The 24,285-nt window shown below is 42.3% G+C and overlaps 1 protein-coding gene across 9 annotated transcripts in view; it reads left to right on the forward strand.

The window, feature by feature from the left end:
* The window catches only part of FNIP2 (folliculin interacting protein 2), a 165,168-nt gene that overhangs the window by 46,638 nt on the left and 94,245 nt on the right, over positions 1-24,285 (forward strand). For 8 of the 9 annotated variants that reach the window (XM_023558486.2, XM_023558481.2, XM_023558485.2 and 5 more), the window contains exons 2-3: positions 18,413-18,539; positions 22,331-22,486. In XM_023558486.2, coding sequence (XP_023414254.2) covers positions 18,413-18,539; positions 22,331-22,486 — 283 coding nt within the window. Of the gene's footprint in view, positions 1-18,412; positions 18,540-22,330; positions 22,487-24,285 lie in introns of those variants that run through there. The other variant, XM_023558488.2, reaches the window with a different exon arrangement.

A 24,285-nucleotide genomic window follows, 5' to 3' on the forward strand; every position in this document is an offset into this window, starting at 1 on the left:
AATCCTTTGAGAAATGAATTTCATTCTAAAATCTTTTATGTAGATAGTAAAGAAAGTCAAAGGTTAAGCTCTCGTGATCAGTGTAAAAGCAAGTTTCTACATTCACATAAATGTTTTTTTTTCCTCTTAGAGAAGTTTTCTCCAAATTAACATGCTGCCCTCTTGACCCGTAAAAAAAAAAAAAAACTGTTTACCCTGTAAATATGTTTACTGATTTGATTAAAAATAATCAGGATATAGTTTCTGTCATATAGAACTCTTTGTCTTTCTTTACTAGAAGCTTAGTAAATGGATATTCCAGTGTAAGAGCCTAGTAGATTGGAGAGGGGCATGGGGAAGCTCTTTAATGGGTGTGGGATCACATGCTGTCTACTCAGAGATCTATTTGTAGAGGAAGGAGTCATGGACAATGTGATACAAATACATTTGAGTGATCAAATAAGAATTTCACTTTTATATTATCTATTTTTAATGTGGTTCCTGTCAAGAAGGCAACTGAATGATAAAGAGACAAGGATTAGCACTCAGTTTACCTGGGTCCTGATCCTGGATTCTGGTCACTAGCCTGCTGCCCCAGAGCTGTGTAATTGTGGGCAAGTCACCTGGCTTTTCTGGGCCTTACTCTCAATTGCTAAACTATGTCGTTGGCTTAGATTATTTAAAACTTTTCTTCCTGCTCTGAGATTCTAAGATGCAGTTTTAGGGCCTTCTTGTATTTCCTGTTTCTATTATTTTATAGAATTCTAGATCCCCAAATAGTTCTTTTTGGGCTGGGGGGCAGGTGTCCACACACCATCTTTCTTTTTTTAATGTCTAAACTTTTCGGTATGAGCTGCTGTTTCTCACTTTCAACGAGCTTGTTGTTTTTTTTTTTTTGGTAGGATTTTAATCATTTTAATTTAAATGACACTTCAAACTTATTATCTCCTTTCCTTATTTTCACTTCTTTTGGATTGCTATTTTAATGTTGAGATTTTTTTTAGACTGTTACACAGTGATGACATATATTTGTTAATTAACTGGAATCCATCTCAGGTCAGACCAGCTGTCTGGTAGACCTCATCCACTTTCTCTTCCCCTTCCTCCAGTCTTGAAACATGTTCAGTGTTTGCAGTATCTTGCCTGGTTTCCATGAGTTTCGTTAGGACTTGGGCCAGTCTCGAGGATAGAAGTGAATTATTGACAGAAGCTTGCACTGTAAGGACCTGGCTCCAAAACGCTCACGAGTTATCTGTTTGTCTAAGTCACATGGCAGTCAGTTAGGTATGACCTCCAACTCCCCCTTTGCTCCTGGGTATCTTAAATCAATAGTTTTAGGTGGTCTTCTTAGTTGAGCACACCGATAAACAATAACTTTCAATTATTCAGAAGGTCAGGAGAAAGATTCCACAAACATGTGGAGTTGTGTTAGATACTTGACAGTGGCTGTTATAGTAAAAGACACATCTCAATGCAAAAAGAAACATTTTAATCTTCCTTCGGAAACCCTGGTGTCATAGTGATTAAGAGCTATGGCTGCTAACCTAAAGGCCAGCAGTTTGAAACCACCAGGTGCTCCTCGGAAACCGTATGGGACAGTTCTGCTCTGTCCTGTAGGGCCACTATGAGTTGGAATTGACTCGGTGGCAACCGAGTCGATTGTTGGTTTATTGTTGTTCAGGAGCCCTGGTGGTGCGGTGATTAAGCGTTTGGCTGCTAACCAAAAGTTTAAATCTACTGTGGAGCAGTTCTACTCTGTCCTATAGGATCGGAATCAACTCATGGCAACAGGTTTGGGTTTTTTTGGTTTGTCGTGGTTCATGTGGCATGAAACATTTCAGTATGGAAGTTAGACTGAATCTTCATCTCCATTCCCCCTAACCGCTGTACTGATAGCGATTGGGGGTTAATTTATATCACAAAATTCCAGGGTCAACAAAAACCTACAGAGTTTGATGAGGCATCTTGAATGGTTTGTCAATGAAAATTCCTTGCTGAAACTCAGTTCAAATCTAGTAACTCTTTGAACTATGATGCACGGTACATGGTGTAGTCTTCAAACAATTGCTTTCAATCTTCTTTCTCAAAATATTGACCACAGCAAAGCTGCTAATAACTTCGGATTTTTCAAACTTTCCCAGCAAATTAACCCATTGCTGTCGAGTCGATTCTGACTCAAAGCAACCCTATAGGACAGAGTAGAACTGCCCTGTAGGGTTTCCAAGGAGCAGCTGTAGCTCTTAACCACTACGCCACCAGGGTTTCCTTCCCAGCAAATTAGGGCTGTTTATATGAGGAATCTGGGGTTGTCCGCCAAGCTTATCTCTGAATCATTGTTTCTCTGATGGCTGAGAAAACTCGACATAACCTTGTCTCTAAGGTATACTTTGTGCACACAAAGAGGAACAGAAACAGCACTTCAGAGCCAATTGTGCATCACAGTCTCACATCTTGACATTTACCTTCCGAAGATAATCCCTGTATTGCCTTAGAGCCACCAGGATGGAAGGGGCAGAAGAATTAACGAGTGTAGCTTCTGACTTACCTATATTTTAGACTAATTAATTCTATTAATTAAATAAGAACAACAGATCCTTAGATTGTTTGTGCTGGTTGCTTAACAAGAAAATAAGTACAGAAGCCAGTGTGTATTTGTACCCGCCCCCGCCCCCGTCCCCCAGAGTAAACTGACAGAGATAAGCTGACTGTGATCTTACTACTCATCTTTATTTATAGGGTTACTGACTAGGAAATACAAAAATAGTCACGGATCTGGAGAGAGAGATGCTGAGGCAACAGACCAAAGGATTCTGAGGACTCTAAGAAAAGGCTATTAAAAGAAAGCCTAGTGAAGTTGTAGGGGTGAGAAGAGAGTCTTTCATTGTGTTCTCCAGGTAAAAACACTGAAAGCTTTTCTGCTTCCATGGTACTTATTAGAAAATGCAGCTATTGCACAGGTCGAATGAAGCGCTTAGAGAAGAAAACAAACCCTGGTCAGCTGATGGTCTTGTGTTTTGTGACGAGTTTCACGGGAGGTAGTAAATTGCTAGGTGTGGCTCTCTCGGATGCATTGGGTATTGCTGTCACAAGTTCTCCTCTTCCTGCATTCCTTCCCCTTACACTGATTTTATGGACCATGAGTTTTCTTCGACTAGTTCCCAAACCAAAAAATCTGTTGCTGTGGAGTCAATTCTGACTCATAGCGAGCCTGTAGGACAGAGTAGACCTGCCCCATAGGGTTTCCGAGGAGCTGCTGGTGGATTCCAGCAGCTGACCTTTTGGGTCTAGCAGCTGTAGCTCTTAACCACTATGCCACCAGGGCTCCTGTACAAGAGTTTATTTCCACTGGCTGATCTGTGGAGTTTTGAGATATAATTCAGGAATAATTGAGTGAGTAAATGAGGGAATGCAGCGGTAACCTAGTATTCCTGCAATGTCACGTCGGATTCAGGTTTAAAGAACATTCGTCTTTCCCTCTGAGGCCACATCTCTTACTGTGGGTGAGTCAGAGCAGCCTTAATACGGGGGTTTGAAGTGTGTGTGAACTTGTTTCCTAGAAGCTGGCAACTAACATAAACTTTTGTCTGGGTTTTATTTTGATAAGTATTGATGACATAACAGGGTAAAGCACTTGTGATTAGTCACCATAACACACTGTCTCCCGAATAACAGTGCTCTAGACAGAAGACACAGTTTCTCCGTTCTAGGATCTGCAGACAAGTCACTGTTCAGCTCTGAAGCCTTTCTTCCTCAGCTTTCTGCTCAGCTGTATACTGAACTGGAGTACTTGCTGAACAGGTCCACCATTTCTGGTTCCCCTATTATGATTCCTGTTGTGAGTCAGGCTCTGGCTTAGCCTTATCCTTTTATTGTTATAGTGACAAAAGCTGAATAAATGCTGAACAATAATGTAGCAAGCCCTGGCGGAGATTGGTGAGAGCAATAACTCACTCATCAACAGTGACCCAAGGTATCATTTGGACTTCCAGTCAAAACTCACCAAAGGGAATCCATAGCAAGCCTACAGGCTCTAGAAATACCTGGAGCCCCTCTTTTCTTTTATGGGGTCCCAAGTTTTTATAGGATGTGCGGGTATCTGGTGTATCTATATCTATCACCTCTTATATCTTTAAGGGTTTAATTTTTCTCTTATCAGTTTGTTGTTGTTGTTAGGTGCTCTCAACTCGGTTCCGACTCATAGCGACCCTGTGTACAACAGAACGAAACACTGCCGCATCCTGTGTCATCCTCACAATCATTGTTATGCTTGAGCCCATTGTTGCAGCCATTCTGTCAGTCCATCTCATTCAGAATCTTCCTCTTTTTCACTGACCCTCTACTCCACCAAGTATGATGTCCTTCACCAGCGATTAGTCCCTCCCAATAACATGGCCAAAGTATGTGAGAGAGTCTCACCATCCTTGCTTCTAATGAGCATTCTGGCTGTATTTCTTCCCAGACAGATTCGTTCGTTCTTCTGGCAGTCCATGGTATATTCACCAGCACCGTAATTCAAAGGCATCAATTCTTCTTTGGTCTTCCTTATTCGCTGTCCAGCTTTCACATGCACATGAGGGGATTGAAAACACCATGGCTTGGGTCAGAAGCACCTTAGTTCTTAAAGTCATGTCTTTGCTTTTTAACACTTTAAAGAGGTCTTTTGCAGCAGATTTGCCCAATGCAACGTGTCCTTTGATTTCTTGACTGCTGCTTCCAACAGTATTGATTGTGGATCCAAGTAAAATGAAATCCATGGCAACTTCAATATTTTCTCCGTTTATCGTGTTTTTTTTCTGGTCCAGCTGTGAGGATTTTTTTCTTTATGTTGAGGTGTAATCCATGCCAAAAGCTGTGGTCTCTGATCTTCATGAGCAAGTGCTTGAAGTCCTCTTCACTTTCAGCAAGCAAGGTTGTATCATCTGCATATCACAGGTTGTTGATATGTCTTCCTCCAGTACTGATGCTGTGTTCTTACCAGTTTAGGAAGGTTAAAAGAAAACATAACAGTTGAAGATATGTGAACTTATAAGCTTGTGAGCAGCCATCTAAGATACATCAATTGGCCCCATCCCACTCAGAGCAAAGCAGAATGAAGAAAAACAAAGATACAAGGAAAATACTTGCCCAGAGGACTAAGGGCAAAATGAACCAGACTCCACCAAACTGAGACCAGAACTAGATGGGACGCGGCTACCACCAATGACCACCCTGACAGGGAACACAGCAGAGAGTCCCAGACAGAGCAGGAGAAAAACGTTGAACAGAACTCAAATTCACCTAAAAAGGCCAGACTTAATGGTCTGACAGAGACTGGAGGAACCCTCAGAACTATGGTCCCCGTACTGTTAACCCAGAACTGGAACCATTCCTAAAGCCCACTCTTCAGACAAAGGTTAGAGACAGGACAAGATAATAATAATAATAACATGCGAGGAAGTTCTCCTTAGTTCAGTCAGGTATATGAGACCGAATGGACAGCTCCTGTCCAAAAGCAGGGTGAGAAGGCAGGCTGGGACAGGAGCTGGTTGAATGGACACTGGGAATCTGGGGTGGAAGTGTGGAAGGGGGGAGCATGCTGTCACATTGTGGGGATTGCAGCTAATGTCACAAAACAACATATGTATAAATTTTTGAATGAGAAATTAACTTGAGCTATAAACTTTCACCTAAAGCAGAATTAAAAAAAGAGAGAGAAGTAATTAAAAAAGAAAACATAACAAAACTTCTCTCAGGCCTTTTAAAAACAGATGTGGATTTAAAATGCTATTAAAGCTAAGCTATTTTTCTTTTTTTTTTTTTTTAATTAAAGCTTAACATGTGAAAGCCTAGACTGTAATATTAGGTATAGTAGAAGGATCTTTGAACTGGGGACCTTCTCTGCTTTGTTCTGGGGATCTTCTCTGCCCGACTCTGACTCCGTCTTTGCGAAAGTCACCTCATCTCTTAGATATAAAGGTGGTGGTTGGTGGTTCCCAAATATATGAAGTGCTTTGAAAAATACAGATTCCTGAGCCTCACTTCAGGTCCACTAAACCAAAGTTCTCAAGGTGGAGCCTGTGAAACCTTGTTGATTTAGAAAAACAAAAAAGCTCTCCAGTAATTCTAATGCTGAGCCAAGCCTATGAACCACCGACTAGGTGGTGTCTGCAGTCCCTTCTAGCACTGGCCTTCTCGTCATGTCAGTGACTGGTGAGACACAGAGATGTTAGAATGTTAAGACTCTGCTTTGGGTAATCAAGGGAGCCATCCCCTCTCAGTGATAATCTTTTCCAGGTGAGGAAGCAAGCCACGTGGACTTTTGAGGAAGTGCATTCTCAACAGAGGGAACAAGTACAGAGACCCTGAGGCAAGAGCATACCTGGTGTGCATTCTAAGAAGAAAAATGTTTTTTGAAGATAGGTGGTTTGGATTTAGGAAGTAAATGGTCCTTCATGGGTTTGTGAGTAGACAAAAAAAAAAAAAAACCGTTACCGTCGAGTCAATTCTGACTCATAGCGCCCCTATAGGACAGGGCAGAACTGCCCCATTGGGCTTCCAAGATGGTAGTCTTTACAGAAGCAGATTTTACCATCTTCTCTTGTGATGCGACTGGTGGGTTTGAACCACGGACCTTTTGGTTCACAGCCAAGTGCTTAACCACTGTCCCACCAGGGCTTCTTATTGTGAATGGGGTGGAGGTATATTGCTAGGCAGAGCTAGCAGCTGCCTGGGTGATATGAGAGGGAAATGGAAGGTGCCCATCCTCTGTATCACCCATATTGGCTCTTGCATGCCAGCAAAAGTGCCTGTCATTAGAGCCTCATTTCTTTGTCTGTAAGCATTGTGCTCTCTAGTCACTAACTGACACCTTAGTGTAAACTTCTCCATGAGAACTCTCTCCTCTGTCAGGAGGAGCAAGGCCCCATGGAGGGTTGGGTGTGCTCTGTAAAGCAGTTAACGAGGACTGACCCTCTCCCCTTTCCAGCTTGGTGGGTAGAACAGAGAGGAAGACGGCCTGCAGCTCTGCTGGACAGACACTTTTGATGCTAAATCTAAAGCTCAAATGTGACCTTGGTTCTCATCTCCACAGGGAGCCCTCCAGCAGGCTGTAACAGACTGAAACGATGCTCAGAGGATGATCCTATCACAAACGTTAAAGCAGGGCCTGTTACTGAAAATTCCTGTCTTAAAAGTTCCCTTGACAATTGAAATATTTAAAAATATTTTAACAGGGGCATTTTTCAGAGTGGGTCAAAGCACACTGTTTGGTATTTCCCCTTTTCTTTTTAAATGCCTCTTTATTTCTTTATTTTATATTGTTACTAAAATTCTTTTAAGTATTTTTCTTAAACCTTTTTTTCCAAGTATCAAAATGATACAATTTTACATAGAATGTTTTTAAAATGCAAGCAAATATCAAAATGAAAATCCAGATCACCAATAGTGCTATCGCACAAATCCAACTGCTGTTGACGCTTCTGTTTATTTTCTTCCAGTCCCTTTTTGGTGCGTGAGGATAAGTGCGTTACATTAATTGAAATCATACTGTATATCTAGATTTATTATCTTCTTTTCCACTCCAAATAATGTGGCCATTTTTCCGTGTCATTAAAATGTTTTGGAGACTAATTTTTAATGACTATGTGATATCTTCTTAAATGGATGGCTTCAAATGTTAGATCATAGTCTGCTACTAGATATTTAAGTTGTTTCCAGTTTTAACTGTTACAGGCAAAGAACCCAATTTTTTTTTTTTTTTTAAAAAAAAAGCAGTTTCTTTTATTGTACTTTAGATGAAGGTTTACAGAACAAACTAGCTTCTCATTAAATAGTTATACACATATTGTTTTATGACATTGGTTAACAACCCCACGACATGTCAACACTCTTCCTTCTCGGCCTTGGGTTCCCTATTACCAGCTTTCCTGAGAACAGCCCAATTTTTTGTTTAAATTTCTGACAATCTCCATGGGAGAGAATTTTCCTTGAATTGAAGGAAAGACTAGTAAATGACACCCATTGTCCTTCCCCAACAGAGTTTGAATTGAGAGAGAAACAGTGGTCAGGCAGATGGAAGACAAAATATCTCCATTTGAAAAACAGGTAGGGTCTGTGAGGAGGGGCTGCCTAATACTGAACCCCAAATTCAGCAGGGCTTCCCACCCTGTCATAAGCAGCCCAGGATATCTGCAGGTCTCCCACATAGGGACATGTCCTGTAAAGCCTGAGGTGTTGAGGAGTTGAGGAACAGGCTAGATGCGTGTGCTTCATGGGCAGTCAGATGCCAAAGAATAAAAGAAAATTTACAGTCAGAATTCACTTTTCTCCTGTAGCAAGGGGCGAGTGAGGAGCAGTCAGGAGTGTTAACACTAATGGTGGATATCCCTCTACGTGCAAACCTAAAGCAGAGGTAAGGAGGCCCCCATAGGTTTATTTATTTATTCTAACATTTTAAAAAGCCTTCTGTCAATAGAGATAATACATTGACTTGATTAAAAGATAAATATATATACAAAAGTATGTATTTGAAACAAGTGCCCACTCCCTTAGTCTTCCCCATCCCGTTTAGGTAACCAATGGTATTAGTTTCTTAGACATCCTAATATTTCTTTGTGCAGAAATAACCAAGTATAAATACATATTCTTCCTCCTCCTTACAGAGTAGGTAGCAGACTATATACAATGGTCTCTGTGTTTTAATATGGCTGTGTAATCTGGAGGTCTGATAGCACTCTCTCCTCAGCAGCTGCTTTGTATTTTGCTGTGTGCATATGGCATGGTTGGTTTAACCTGCTCCTACTGATGCCTTCCAGTTTCCAGTCTTTTGAGCTTAGCAAACGTGTTGCGATCACGCACGTATACACCTGTGTAGTTTCAGAAGTGGGATTGCTAGGTCCAAGGTTAAATGCACTTGTAATTTTGCTAGTTTTTTTTTTTATGACAGATTGCCCTACATGTGTGGGCGTACCATTTTGTGCCCTTACCTGTATTTCCAGAGTCCTTGGGTGGCACAAGTGATGAAGTGCTTGACGACTAGCTGAAAGGTTAGCAGTTCGAACCCACCGGAGGCATCTCAGAAGCCGGGCCTGGCGATCTGCTTCTGAAATCTAAGAGCCTTAAAAACCCTGTGGAGCAGGTGTACCCTGCACACGTGAGGGTGCCATGATGGGAGCCAACAGCGGCCACCAGGACCACCTGTATTTCCCTAGGGCTGGATGTCCAGCCATCCTGACAGGGGTATGGTTTTAACTTGCTTTTCTCTTTTTAAGAGATGCTTAAGGACATCTTAATGTACTGTTGGCTCCCTTTTCCCTGGTTTACAAGTCTTCTTTCTTTATCAATTTCTAGCTCTTTACATATTAGTGAGATTAAGCCTTCGTGATATGAGCTATTTTGTATGTGTGTGTGTGTGTAAACTTTTTAAAAAGCTACCCCCACTTTTTTTTTAAATTTTCAGAGATAGCAGGTTTTTACACCTCAGAGGAAATGTGCTGGGAGGTCCTGGAAGGTAGAGGATGTTACCCTGACTTGTTTGCTACTGATATAGGGTGGTAGTATTGCAGAATTGAAAGAACACAGAATTTGGAGGTTGTAGCCTTGTTAAAAGCAGCCCTGGTGGTGCAGTGGTTAAGCACTTGAGAGGTCAATGGATTAAAACCCACCAGCTGCTGCACAGGAGGAAGATGTGGCAGTCTGCTTCCATAAAACCCTGTGGGACAGTTATGCTTTGTCCTGTAGGGTTGCTATGAGTCAGAATTGACTCGAGAGCAAAGGATTTAACCTTGTTAAGGTCTCCTAACTTCTGTGTAAAACAGTTACATAATGCGGACTCTCACAGGACATTTATAAAGGTTAGCTCAGGTGAATTCTGTATAAGTGTTTGGCAAACTCTGAAATGTTAGGCAATTGTTTGTGTGTGTGCTGTGCAGCTCTGGTCACCAGTCTTCCTTTGCACACATCCAGACATCAGATTTTCTGGAAGGCGTGTCTCTGGAGCTCTGTGAGAATTACGCAGTAAAAACAAGGCAGTTGCTTAGCATAATGAAAATCCATTTGATACAGTACTAGAATGACAGTAACAACTGAAGACCATAAATGGGCTTAATAAATGTGAAGAGGGAATGCTTTTTTAAAGAGATTTCTCTTATCCTTGGGACGGGCGGGGGAGGGAGAAGAACAGGAAAATGTGGTATATGAATACTGAGAAAAAAGCTCAGTAAATGTCATTATCTAAGGCCAAATTACATATATGAAACCTGAATGCCTTGAATTCATTAAGGTGAGGTCCCTGTAGGATTTCACCCACTGTCCCCTGCTTCAACTACTAAGAAGCCTCTTTCAGGAAACAGTAATTAAGGTTGTTTTGTCTTAAGGCAATAATAGATTCTTTGATGGGTTTAAAAAAAAAAAATAGGGCTGTTATATTTCCCATCTCTGTTATTTATTTTTAATTTTTCAAGAGCTGGTACAGTCACATGGTTTAATATTTAAAAGGCTCAAAGTTACAGTGAATGCTACTTGTAGGTACTATTATCGCCTGTTTACAGACAAGGAAACTGAGGGACACAGAGGTTGGGCATCTTGCCCAAACTTACGTAGCTAGGGAGAGAGAAAGCTAGGACGTGACCCAGGCTGCCTGGCTCCGGAGTCTCCACTCTTCTTCACTGTGCTGCGTGTTAAGTAGCCTAGCGAAGGCCTTTCTCTGTGCCGCCTGGTGCTCACTGCTTTCCCTCACTCACCCAGCTTCTTACCCCAGAGACAGCTTACAGGTTCATCACGTACATATCAGAGGTACTCTGTGCATATATAAGGAAATCTAGAGCTTTTTTCCCCCTCATTTGCCCTTTTTTATACATATGATAGCATTCTATTTGCAATGTGTTGTACTTTTTTCCAGTTAAGATTATGTCTTGGGGCTTCTGTGATGATGTAAGGAGCTTCCTCATTCTTTGTTGTATCTGTGCAGTACTCCATTTTATGACTGTGCCATAATTTATGTCACCATCTCACGCTGACAGACATTTACTTTGTTTCCAGTCCTCTGCTGTTACAAAGAGTGCCACAGTGGATACCTTTCAGTACATAATTATTTTTCACACTTGGGGATGTAGCTATATGATTAATTCCTAGAACTGGCGTTGCTGGGTTAAAGAGTGTGTGTTTGTACCTATCTCTTTTAGACATAATATTTTAAAATCAGAGATAGGTGATGATTGCTTATTTATTTTGACTTTCTCTTTTTGCAATGAAAAGACCTTACCGAGAGAAGCAAGCTTTTGACTTCTGGAAACCTCTATGAAAATAGAAGGATTGCCTTATCCGTGTACGATTGAAGTGAATCTAAAATTAATGAATATATAAGGCAGTGTCTTGAACACTTACTTTGAACTTCATGTGTCGATCTGTTACTCCTACACAACTGTCCTGGAGATGGGGGAGGAGACGGGGAAACCTTACTCAGGAAAAGCTCTGAAATCATGTTGATACGGGTTACCTTTCAGCAGGGCCATTATGTATGTCAGTTATCCTAGAATATAATCATGAGTCTTGGCTGCTTTGGTTCTGCTGACAAGGGTATAAAAGAATTAGCTCAGTGAATATTGGCTTCCTGCATGCCTGGAGTTGCACAGCCAAGCCCTCTTTTTGTCTTTGACTTTTTTTTTTTTTTTTGGTACAGGTATATATCAGAAAAGAATGAGTAGTGCTCATAGAAGAATTAAAGGAAGCATTTTGGAAGAAACAGACCATATTTAAAGATTCTGTGGATTTTTGAAGAGGAGAAAGGAAGGAAATGATTTGTAACAACAATAGCAAAATCAGGAATGCTAGCCAGGGAGGGACCTTGGTTGGCTCAGTGACCTGCCCTCAGTGCTCCTTTTCCCTTGGAAGAACTGATGTGTTTTTATGAGGAGGCATGTTTATCAAAGCAGAGGGTACATCTACGTGGGTTAAAGAGTAAAAACAAACCAAACCCCTGCCATCGAGTCCATTCCAACTCCTAGCGACCCTATAGGACAGAGTGGAAGGGTATCCAAGGAGTAGCTGATGGATTCCAGCTGCCTACCTTTTGGTTAGCAGCTGAACTTTTAACCACCGTGCCACCAGGCTTCCCGGATACCGTGTAGTAATTTGGATTATTTCATTAAGATTGCCTTTCTCTTAGTGCCTGGCCGAGGTAATAGATTCTAAATTATACTGTGCATACTTAATAGATAATTTGGGGTTACAGTGTGTTAGAGTTGAAGAATGAGACCTTTATGGATCATTTTAGCCCCAGCCCATCATTTTATAGAGGAGAAAACACTGGACTAAGAGGTGAAGGAATGTAACTAGGATCGGTGCTGCTTACTTTGGGCATATCATCAGGAGGGACCAGTCACTGGAGAAAGACATCCTGCTTGGTAGAGAGTCAATGAAAAAGAAGGGGACCCTCAGTGAGATGGGTTGACACAGTGCCCACAACAATGGACTGAAACATAGCAAGGACTGTGGATGGTGCAGGACTGGGCAACATTTCATTCCGTTGTGTATAAGTTCTTTAGGAGTCAGGCTGACTTGACAGCGCCTAACAACAAGGGAACCCAGTGCAGAGCTCTGGGTGTCTTGCTGATGCCAGGGTGGCCCAAGGGCACTGGGATGTGAGGAGTGGTGCCTCCAGTGTCACATGCCAGCTTCGTTTTACTTGACACGAGCCCAAACTCAGGAAAGAAGGAGAAAAATGCTTTTTTCCCTCTTCTGTATTTCATAATTTCCATTTCTCAGTACCCAAACCTCAGGCTTTATTGTGACTCATACTATAACGTTTTGTCACTACTGTGTAATGCATTACATAAAGCCCTCTGTGGTTTTTTGCTTGTGACTCTCACAGCCATTTGATTAATAGCTTTGTTTCAATGGGAGGAAAGAAGCTCAGAGTACAACCTGTTTACACACAAACTTCTGTCACCTCTGTCGGAGATTGGCTATATTCAGGAAAGTGTGAGGGACCTGTCTACCACTTACTCAGTCTTTGACCTTCCCTCTGATATGGTGATCATTATATTGGTCAATAATCCCTATCTCACAATTCCAAAACTCTCTGAAAAAAATATCTGGAACTAACCTGAACTGATTGATGATGTGAGATGATTTATACCTGTCGCCATCAAGTCAGTCCCGACTCAGAGCAACCTTGTAGGACAAAGTAGAACTGCCCCATAGGGTTTCATAGGCTGAAATGTTTATGGAAGCAGACTGCCACATCATTTTCCTGTGGAGTGGCTGGTGGGTTTGAACTGCCGATCTTCCAGTTAGCAGCCGAGTCGTTAACCACTGCGCCACCAGGGCTTGAGACTATTTATAGCCTCTGTCTAACCCACTTGGCATAAATATTCATAACTTTGCCTGGTAGAATCATTTGTTTGATTTAGGGGTTTGATTATGCCCCGGACCCTAGAGGAGATGTTATGTGGTATAAGCTTCTTTCTAAAAAAAAAAAAAAAAAATCAAAAACGTGGTCCTAGGGGTCTCAGTTAAGGGATTGTGTATTTGAATTGATCTTTGGTCAGTGAATTATGTTCTACAGCAATAAAAAGTACTTTCATACTTACCATCTGTTTATCCTGACAACCGTGTGACGTAGACAAGGCATTCGGTGAGGGCTTTCCTGAAGTCATCTGGATTGAAGGTGGCAGAGCTAGAGTCAGGATCTCCCTTTACCCTGGTGAGAACTAATCCATGTCCAAGCGTCACATCCTCCGTGACTCGTGCCTGCCCTCCACGCCACTGTGTGGACTTGACATCTTCATCTTTTAGGTTCCCCATAAGACGTAAGACATTTATCTCAGTACCTGTAACAGTACAGTTATTGTTTCTATGTTGGTCTTCCCATATCAGATTGTAAGCATTTTGAAGTAGAAACTAGATCTGGTCCATTCCTGTTGCTGGCATCATGGTACCTGGGTCATGGCAGACAGTGAGGAGGGTGTGGAAGGAATGAATGCAGGACTGTGCCCTGGAACTCACTTTACAGTGCTCTTTCCATTTCACCACAGTGCTGATTTTGGGGGTTTATCTGTTAATTCCATATAGCCCATCCAACATCCAATATTATTCTCTTTTGATAACAAAACAGTAACATTTAATTAGAATTGTTTTAAAATTATTTCTTTAGTTTATTTATTAAAGCTTCTGATGGGAATTGACAATTTTAAGCACTTTTTATTATGCTCTTCACCAGAGGACACGAATTCAGTGGTGAACTTTTCTGCAGCTTCTCTGAAATTACACCAGGCAATTCATCTAGCCTTATATAAGACAGGGAAAGAAAGTCAACTAATCTGTAAGATACTTTTCCTGGAATTACTAACCTAGCAAAAAATAAATGAATTCCAAATCCATTAGTGCCATCTGCTTACATAAATTTTCTCTCTTGAAATAAATAGCATGTTACTGGGTGGGAGATAGTATTCTTCATGTGCTCACAGGGTGAGGACTCTGATTGCCATCTCAAGCATAATTTCTCTATTTTCTCCACCCCCTAGTCTTCCCTTATTTTGAGGTAATAGTCACTCAGGCTTCCTTAAGCAAATCTTCTGAGGTTTCTGTTTGTATTTAGAAACTTTTTTTTTTTTTTTTAAAGGAAGAAGGGAGGCATGAGCTTGGCAGGAGAAAAGAGGATGGGGTCTAAGAGTGGTTGGGAAAGTGTATCATAAACACAGAAGTCTCATAGGAGCAGGGGCTGTGGTCTGTTCACGGCTTTATCCCCCTGCCTGCAGGAGTGCGTGGTACACAGCTGGAGTGCAGGAAGTACTAGTGAAATGGGTAGCATTTGCCAGTTTTGTTGTGATCGTTATTGTTGGTTTTCTTTGTTTTTGTTTTGTTTACAGCTTACCTTTTCTTGGACCATTTAAAGTTCCTTGTCGCACCTGACTCTTTAAACATTCACATTCTTGGATCACAAGACTGCTCTTTGTGCTTTTCATGTGAACTTTGTTTGACTATATAGAGCCGCTTTCTTGTGTGAGAGCAAGAGGGAAGGACGTTTTCCAAATATTCTCTCATAGATCTTTAACGTGGGTGTCCTCGGGCCACTTCTAACCTGATTTCTGGAAAAGCTCAAGGGAAGGATCAAATACCAACACTGAACTGGCCTTGGAGGACATAGCTGAGCCTCCTGCAGCAAGTTATACACCTGCTGCTCTCTCCCTTATTAGCCAGACTCTGGGAAGCCTGGGGAATGCAAGTCAGTCCGCCTCTGATGTGCCCTTAAAAAGATCTAAACTGCTTAGTTCTCTTCCTAAAACACAGGCCAGATCATGCATGTCACCTTCTTTCTCAAGAACATAGAACGGCACACTACTGCATGTAGAAGAAAATATACATTCCTTGGCATAGCATTCAAGGCCCCAAAGTGGTCCTAAGCCATCTTTCCAGGCTCGTTTCCCATGTCATTCTTCTCCAGTGGACATACCCTAGTCACTCAAGACTTTGACATTGTACCATTTGCCTTTTTTGGTTTGCACCGTGCCCTCTGCCTGGAATGACTGTCTCCCCTGTTCATCCAGCGTCTAATCATTGCTGTCCTTCATGGCTTCATTAGTTCAGACTTTGCTTCTTCCAGGAATTTTTCTTCTTTCCTCTCTTTCTCTCTGTTCTGCCATGTCCTCTTGTTTTCGAGACCTGCATGATCATCTCTTCCTCTAGATTTTAAGTTCCTTGAGAACAGGGACTTTACATTTCTTACTCACTTTATTGTGCCTCTCACCCCCCTCCAGGGTCTTATACACAGTAGATTTTCAGTGACTATTAAATTAACAGATCAAACAAGAGGCTTATTTCCAGTTTGTTTCTAGATTCTGAATTATATCAAACGTAGAATTGTGGGATGATAGGGTACAAGAAATGTCGTATGAAGACTAACTTTGACAACCTTAAATCTATTTATTTTAAGTAGGAGAGATTTACATGTCCTGGTAAGACATTCAGACAGTAGAAGTGTATGAAATAGGAAGCAGATTTCCCTGACCTATTCCCCTTCTGCAGTCCTCTGTTCCAGCTCTCTAGAGGTGATTGCTGTTTATAGTGTGTTTGTGCCATCTTCCAGAGTTTTTTATGTGCTATGCAGATTATAAACTAAAAGTTGGGCATTTGATAAACTTTTGAATTCAAGGTTATATCTCTTTCAGAAAATCATTTTCTACATTTAAAACCATTTGAACTATTGCTTGTTCCATTTGAGGTAAATACAGACTTCGGTCACTTGCTTCCCACTTTTAATGAATAGTTCCAGAAATAAGATCTGGGTTCAGTTCTAATCCGAGCAAATCATAGCATCATGGAATTTTAAAATTGAAAAGCATCTATACAAGCATTTTATTTAAATTTTACAGAAAACAAAGGTAGGCACAGCATCTTACTTTCTTGTCGTATAGCTCTGACCATCAAACACATAAATAATACCCTGTCCCAATGTCAGGGGCACTGCTCTTTCCTTGCTTTCAACGAAAGCAAAGAAATGAGGTGATTTATTAAAAGAAGCTTCTCTGAGGTGGCCTGGCATGTTCAGGCAGAAGCCCGAGGCTTACTTCTCATCCGAATCATACAGAGTTGCCCTCGGTAAAGTGATGGAACTGTGGTTGGTGATCCTAGAAGCTCCACGGTAACTGCTGGTTCCCTGTGGTAGTAAGCATGTGGTGTACGATTACTGGTGACTTGAGCCCTGTGGTTGTGTGCTGGGAAGTCTCCATGGATTGTCTCCTTCTGTCTTCACAATGGGCCCTGTAAGTCCTGCTCAGGGAGGTAGAGCTCAGAGTTGATCCCAGGCCTGTCTCATTCTGAACCCAAACCAAACCCATTGCCATTGAGTCGATTCTGACTCATAGCGACCCTGTAGGACAGAGTAGAACTGCCCCATAGGGGTTCCAAGGAGCACCTGGTAGATTCGAACTGCCGACCTTTTGGTTAGCAGCCGTAGCTCTTAACCACTACACCACCAGGGTTTCCGTCTCATTCTGAAGCACTCATTTAATCTCCTTTGTCCTGCCTCTCTCTCCTTTACCAAATTTTCACCTGTAATTTCCTCCACTAATATTAAAAAAAAATTAGTGGTGGTAAATGTCAAATTTATAAATGTTATACCAAAATATGTTCATATGGAAAGAATAGGGTTTTCCTAGTATTTTGTAAAATGCTTTTAAGGCATTTGGGTAAAGTAATTGAGTAATCTGATATGTACTTTTCCCTTTTCTTACCTTTTATTCCTATCTTTTTTTAGTTGAAAAATAAAATGAGATATTTAGAAAGGTATCGTGATCATTCCTAAATTTTAGTTCTTCTAGAGAGGCTGTCCTCAGTTTAACTGATACTTGAATCAGTGTTAAACCCCCAAGATAAGGACTGAGCAACTTGCTTGTAAATTATACTGCTGTAAAGTTGGCCCTCTACCAAACATGATGTCCTTCTCTAGTGATTGGTCTTTCCTGATTCCATATCCAAAATAAGTGAACCAAAGTCTTGCCATGATATTTTTTGCGACCACCACTGTTCAGTTGCTTCAATTATTAGCCCAATAATCCCCACTAGACCATGAATTTCATGAGAGCAGGGACCAAGTCTGTTTGGTGAGTTAACTGAGGACTGCCTAGCGTCTGCCCCAGGGCCTGGAATGTGGTAGGCGCTGATGTGTGTGCTGAATGAACTAAGGGTTGGATAAGTGAATATGCCCAGAGCAGTGCGGTTTCTGTGATGACCCTTTCCTCAGCCCCTCACTCCCATGTCATCTGTTACTCAAGAACACATCCATGTTTTCTTCTGAGGAACTTCAGCCCAATAGCTTTGGCTTCGCCTAGGAACAGACATGCTTCCTATATTGCTGATGGTTATTGTTAGCAACTCAGATGCTATGCGGTGATGCACATGGCTTTCAAAACCTCTGTATCAGGCAGCCATAATAGAGGAAAAGGAATAAGTTTTAGGACATGTATTTCCTCTCAGTTTGACCTGAGCACTGCTAGGGTAGATGGGAGAGGGGAGGGGAGAAGGCTGTACTGACCTCCTTAAATGGTCCCTGCCCAAGGACATAGTAGCTTGACCACTCCTGTAGCTCAGGTGTGCTGCCCTCAGAACCCAGGCATCCAGGTTTGTCCTCTATGCCAGCCTTTGGGATTTCTGGCTGCTCTCTGTGTCCAAGTTAGCTTTGAAAGGAAGAGCTTTCTTTTCAGAGATTTATTATTTAAAGCAGACTTCCCAAACCTTTGTCACGGACACTGACAATATTTTTATGGCCCTCGGGAGTCCACAGGCAAGTCTTCCTGCCCCAGACTCACTAACTGCCCCAGGTCTGAGGGGATTACCCTCTTTGCACGCTTATGGTCTTTCAACGTTCACATGGGTGCATCAGCCGGGAAGCTTATCCATTTGAGATCGTCCCAAGTGTTGCAGGTGACATAACCTCTTTTTCCCTTTTAATCCACAGTTGGTCGTGTTCAGAATTTGACCTGAACGAGATTCGCCTGATCGTTTACCAGGACTGTGAGAGGAGAGGCAGACAAGTCTTGTTTGACTCTAAAGCTGTTCACAAGATTGAAGAGGTGGCAGCCCAGGTATGAAATGCCGATTTGCTTTCATCTTTTTTGTTTGTACTTTTCCCATCTCTCTGATAAGTCATTTATTAGTTCTCAGTCTTCTCTTTGGGCTGTCCTTGACAGTGTTATTAATGGTTCAGAAAAAATACAAGCAAAGGCTCCTGCCCCCATGGGCATTGTTGTGTTCTCATTAATAAGCGGAGGTAAAGCAGGTAGCAGGGAACCATGGCAGGAGCTAGGCAGTGTACTGTACACACTACGAGAGGTGAATTTGCTGGTGAGTCGGAATCCAGTAGGATTTTGATGCCAAGTGTGTGACATGTAATGGGAAAACTGAGAACCCCAAAATTCTTTAAGGGTTAGCCTGAAGGGAAAGTAATGCATTATTCTGTCCAGTGTTTTTTGTGGATGTTAATAGATATTATGTAGCACTGGCTTAAACAAAATTACATAGCTTTTTGTACTATAGGGCTGTAATATGGTAAGATGCATTATCAGTTCCAAAAGGGAGTGTTTCTCAAACCTGTCTGGCCAAGGAAGCTGTTACTCATGTCTTCTTCTTTGTGGAGGACCTGGGAGGTGGGCCTGGGACTGGGGGCTGGAGACAGCTAGAGTGAGGACGGACTAGCTCTTGGTCCTGCAGAGCCAAGGAGAGCAGCAGAGTCTGGGCCTCCCAAGGCTTCTGGGCACCAGTCCATCCAGTAAAGCAGTTGCTGCTGAGTCAGTTCTGACTGATGGTGCCCTCATGCCTGTCAGAGCAGAACTGTGCTCCACGGGGTTTCAGTGGCTGATTTGTTGGAAGTAGATTGCCAGGCCTTTCTTCCAAGGCATCTCTAGGTAGACTGGAACATCCAACCTCTTGTTTAGCAGCTGAGAGCATTAACTGTAACCACTCAGGGACTCCGACACCAATCCACGGCAATTCTAAATTGTCACCAAATTCACGCAACTTTCAGTATTTATCCAGGTGTCTACAAATCGAATAAATAAATTCATTTGTACTGTTTCTTTTTGTGTTTAGTAACTTGCCACTATACTGACCGAGGTCTGCCTGGGTGGCAAAAGTGGTTTGCAATCAGCTGCCAACCTGAAGGTTGACGGTTCTAACTCACCCAGTGGCACCATGGAAGAAAAGTCTGATGACCTATGGAGCAGTTTCACTGTGTAACACAGGAGGTTGCCATGAATTGAAATTGACTCAGTGGCAACTGGTTTGGTTTTTTTGGCTTTATACTGACCATATTCTGGCATTTGTAGGACTGTGTAGCTGAGTTAATGAACAGTTTTTATCACAGTCTTTGCCTCATCGGGCTGCAGGGCTCTTTTCCTGCCATTGATGAGGATCAGTTCTGCAGGAAGGAAGTGTTTGGTTAAAGGCAGTTTTGCTGGGTGGATTCCACAGTGCCCTAAGGTGGAATTCTGCCACATAGCTAATGATTACAGTAGTTGCTGGGCTTGTTAGGTAAGGTGGGGTGGGGGGCAAAATCTCTCAGGTGATTCACTGCAAGCTTTAATGGTAGGTTTGTATAAACAGTTAGGTGAGCCAGCACTTGACCCTCTGTCTGGTGGGTAGGAGCTGGTTTCCCCTTGACTTCCCACACCACCTCCCATTTCCCTGAAGGTCTTGTACAAGTGGTTGAGTTGAACACCCACACCCTGTCACTAGAGCTCTTAATGCAGTGGGGACAGGCGGAGGGGAAACAATTCCTACTGGTTTTCAGAAGAAGCTGGGCCTTCAGTATAACAGAGCTGTGGTGACACTGGAGTCTGGGGCATAGGTTTGTTTAGAAGTGCGTCATTTAATCAGAAAGGCAACTTGTGTTCAGGGAGGTTGTAACTTGCCCGAGGTTGCACAAAATGTCCAGTCAGCATTCACTGTATCAGGTGCTGCCTCCAGTTACAGACTTCAGTAGGTTGTTCTCCAAAGTCTAGCAGTCTGTAAGTCACTTTGGGCCTCTGAGGGGCTATGCCTAATGGCCTAAGTGCTATTAAATCAAGCCAAACATATTGCCGTTGGGTCAGTTCTGACTCATAATAACCCTATAGGACAGAGTAGAACTGCCCCATGGTGTTGGTGAAGAATTGAATATACCATGAATTGCCAGAAGAATTAACAACTCTGTCTTAGAGGAAGTACAGGTAGAGTGCTCCTTGGAAGCGAGGCTGGCAAGACTTCGTTTCACATTTTGGACATGTTATCAGGAGGGACCAGTCCATGGAGTAGGACATCACACTTGGTAAAGTAGAGGGTCAGTGAAAAAGAGGAAGACCCTCAGCGAGATGGATTGAAAGTGGCTGCAACAATGGGCTCAATGATAGCATCAATTGTGAGGATGGCACAGAACTGGGTAGTAGTGTTTCGTTCTGTTGTACATAGCATCGCTGTGAGCCAGAACCAAACCGACAGCATCTAACAACGACAACAATCTTTGTGAAACATACTGCCACATCTTTCTGTGGAGTGGCTGGTGGGTTCTCACTGCCAGCCTTTCAGTTAGCAGCCGAGCACTTACCTACTGTGTCACCAGGGCTCCTTTAAGTGCTATTAACCGGTTGCCATCAAGTCAATTCCGACTCATAGCGACCCTATAGGACAGAGTGCAGCTACCCCACGGGGTTTCCAAGGAGCGCCTGGTGAATTCGTACTGCACACCTTTTGGTTAGCAGCCGTAGCTCTTAATCACTACGCCACCAGGGTTTCCAAGTGCTGTTCACCCAGTACCCAGCGCTATTAAGTAAGGCTAACTCTGAAGAGGGTATTGAGGGAGGGCTGGGTGCTCAGGAATAACCAAGCGTGATTTTGAATGCCATCTTTGCTAGAGTGACTGTTGTGAACCAGCACATCTATTTTGAGTTTTCTGTACGTTCTTTTCCCGTTTTCATCTCCCTCCCCTGGTACACACAGTGTCATGAGTTTGTATCAAGCACATGACTGCAAGCATTTGCATTAGACCACCAGTGTGACTGTCACACTGGAGATTAGATAAGCTTCAGCTGCATTCATGTTTCTCCCAGCAAGAGCTGCACAAAAGAAAAGCAAGTAAGACTCAGCATAAAAATGATGTAACCCAGAGGGTACAGGGTGCTTTTGTGGGGGTGGTGTATACCTTGTGAAGGAGACGTGGGACTTAATACAGGCATGTCTTTGCACCTTTATGACACTGTCATAAAAATTAACAATGAACCCTGTTTAGGGACTGTAGTAGACAGTCCTCTCTCTGTTACCCCCTGACCTGACTGATTTCCATCACTTGCTGTGTGGTTCACAGTAGCTCCCATTTCAGGGTTTTGGCTGCTTCATTCTTCACAAGCTTGACCTCCTGACTTTTTTTTACTGTCCCTCTGAAGGAGTACTAGAGGAGTGTGTCATTCAAAGCACAAGCCCAGTCTCTCCAAATTGTGTAATAGTTTTGTTTTCTTAGTTCAGCTTGCTTGTTAAAAATTGAAATGATGTCTTTCTCTTCATCAGTTTCACAGATTTGACTGAAAAGTCATGTAATAGAGATTAGATTTCTGGATGCCTTTTAAATTATGAATTGAAATGTAAGTAATAGTTGCATTATTTAAGGAACATAACATCGTAATACATAAGCACCACTTTCATCTAGCATCCTTCTTTGGCATCACTCCCACCGACCCCAGTACTCTCAGTAACCTTGTTCCTGCCATCATTAGAAAGGCAGGAAGAACTTCTGGTTATTGAATGGAGTTGGACACAACTCCTTTAAAAAAGGAATTCCTGGTGAAGAGCGTGTTGATGATGCTCGTATACTTCGTGTGCCTTAGCATGCCTGTCTCCCTTTACACAGAACACGGAGGATGACCCTCTTAAAATGTCAGCCAAGTGCTGTCACGGAAGTGGCAGTATGAACAGCAGCATCAGCAGCAGCAGCAGCAGTCTGTCTTCCCATGGTTCTTCTGGGGGATCTTTACAGCATGCCAAGGAGCAGCTCCCAAAGTACCAGGTAAAACCACCCCTTCTTCAGGTTCCACTCCAGGAATATGAGAATAAGTGTTCGTAGAGTATGCTCTTCAGTGTTTCAGGACAATGCTGTTTTTACATTTTGGCTTTTTTCCCTCATTAAAAATGGTAATCAGGCAGAGGTGATACAGCATAATACTTGCCACATGAGACAAGTTATTGCGAAGAAGTAAATTGTGTTGTTTTGTTGCCTTGGTTGTCAAAGCCAGAAAAATAAGTATTTTCCAGTTTTGTTTTAGAATTTCTAAGGATTCTGGGGCTGCATGTAGGCATCCTAAGAATATAGAACTTGGTACTAGAAGGAAGAAAACTTCGTAGAAGAAGAAAGAAATGGTGAGACCTGTCTTGAGTATGAAGGCTAGAGGGCTGGTGACTTTTTTATGCTCTGTGTGTGTGTGTCTGTCTGTGTGTCTTAGTTATTTAGTGCAGCTATAACAAATACCACAAGTGGGTGGCTTTGTTGTTGTTATTGTTAGGTGCCATCGAGTTGGTTCTGACTCATAGAGACCCTGTGTACAACAGACCCGAAACGCTGGCAGTTCCTGCACCATTCTCACAGTCATCGCTGTGTCTGAGCCCGTTGTTGCAGCTGTTGTGTCAATCCATCTTGTCGAGGGTCTTCCTCTTCTTTGCTGACCCCCTGCCTTACCAAGCATGATGTCCTTCTCCGGGGACTAGTCCCGCTTGATAAAATGTCCAGAGTACGTGAGACAAAGCCTCATCATCTTCGCTTCCAAGAAGCACTCTGGTTGTACTTCTTCTAAGACAGACTTGTTCATTCTTCCGGCAGTCCATGGTGTATTCAATAATCTTCACCAAAACCATAATTCGAAAGCATCAATTGTTCTTTGGCCTTCTTTATTCATTGTCCAGCTTTTGTATGAATATATGAGGCCGTTGAAAATACCGTGGCTTGAGTCAGACACACCTTAGTCCTCAAAGTGACATCTTTGCTTTTTAACACTTTAAAGAGGTCTTTCGCAGCAGATTTGCCCAGTGCAATGCATCATTTGATTCTCGACTGCTGCTTCCTTGGTCATTGATGGTAGATCCAAATAAAATGAAGTCCTTGACAACGTCAGTCTTTTCTCCATTTATCATGATGTTGCTTATTGGTCCAGTTGTGAGAATTTTTGTTTTCTTTATGTTGAGGTATAATCCATATTGCAGGCTGTAGTCTTTGATCTTCATCAGTAAGTGCTTCAAAGTCCTCTTTGCTTTCAGCAGGCAAGGTTGTGTTATCTGCATAATGCAGGTTGTTAATGAGACTTTCTCCAATCCTGATGCCGAGTTCTTCTTCATATAGTCCAGCTTCTCAGATTACTTGTTCACCGTACGGGTTGAATAAGTATGGTGAAGGCATACGACCCTGAGGCACACACAATATCTCCTTATTCTGTTTGAATGACTGCCCCTTGGTCTGCCACTGCCTACAGGTTCTGCGTGAGCACAATTATGTGTTCTGGAATTCCTGTTCTTCACAATGTTATCCATAATTTTTTATGATCCATACAGTTAAATGTCTTACCATAGTTAATAAAACACAGGTAAACATCTTTCTGGCATTCTCTGCTTTCAGCCAAGATCTATCTGACATCAGCAATGATAATCCTCATTCTACATCCTCTTCTGAATCCAGCTTGAATTTCTGGCAGTTCCCTATTGATGTATTGCTATAGCCATTTTTGTGTTATCTTCAGCAAAATTTTACTTGCCTGTGACATTAACGATATTGTTCAATAATTTCTGCATTCTGGTGGATGACCTTTATTTGGAATGTGC

This window comes from Loxodonta africana, chromosome 13 (genome assembly GCF_030014295.1).
Source record: "Loxodonta africana isolate mLoxAfr1 chromosome 13, mLoxAfr1.hap2, whole genome shotgun sequence".
NCBI lineage: Eukaryota > Metazoa > Chordata > Mammalia > Proboscidea > Elephantidae > Loxodonta > Loxodonta africana.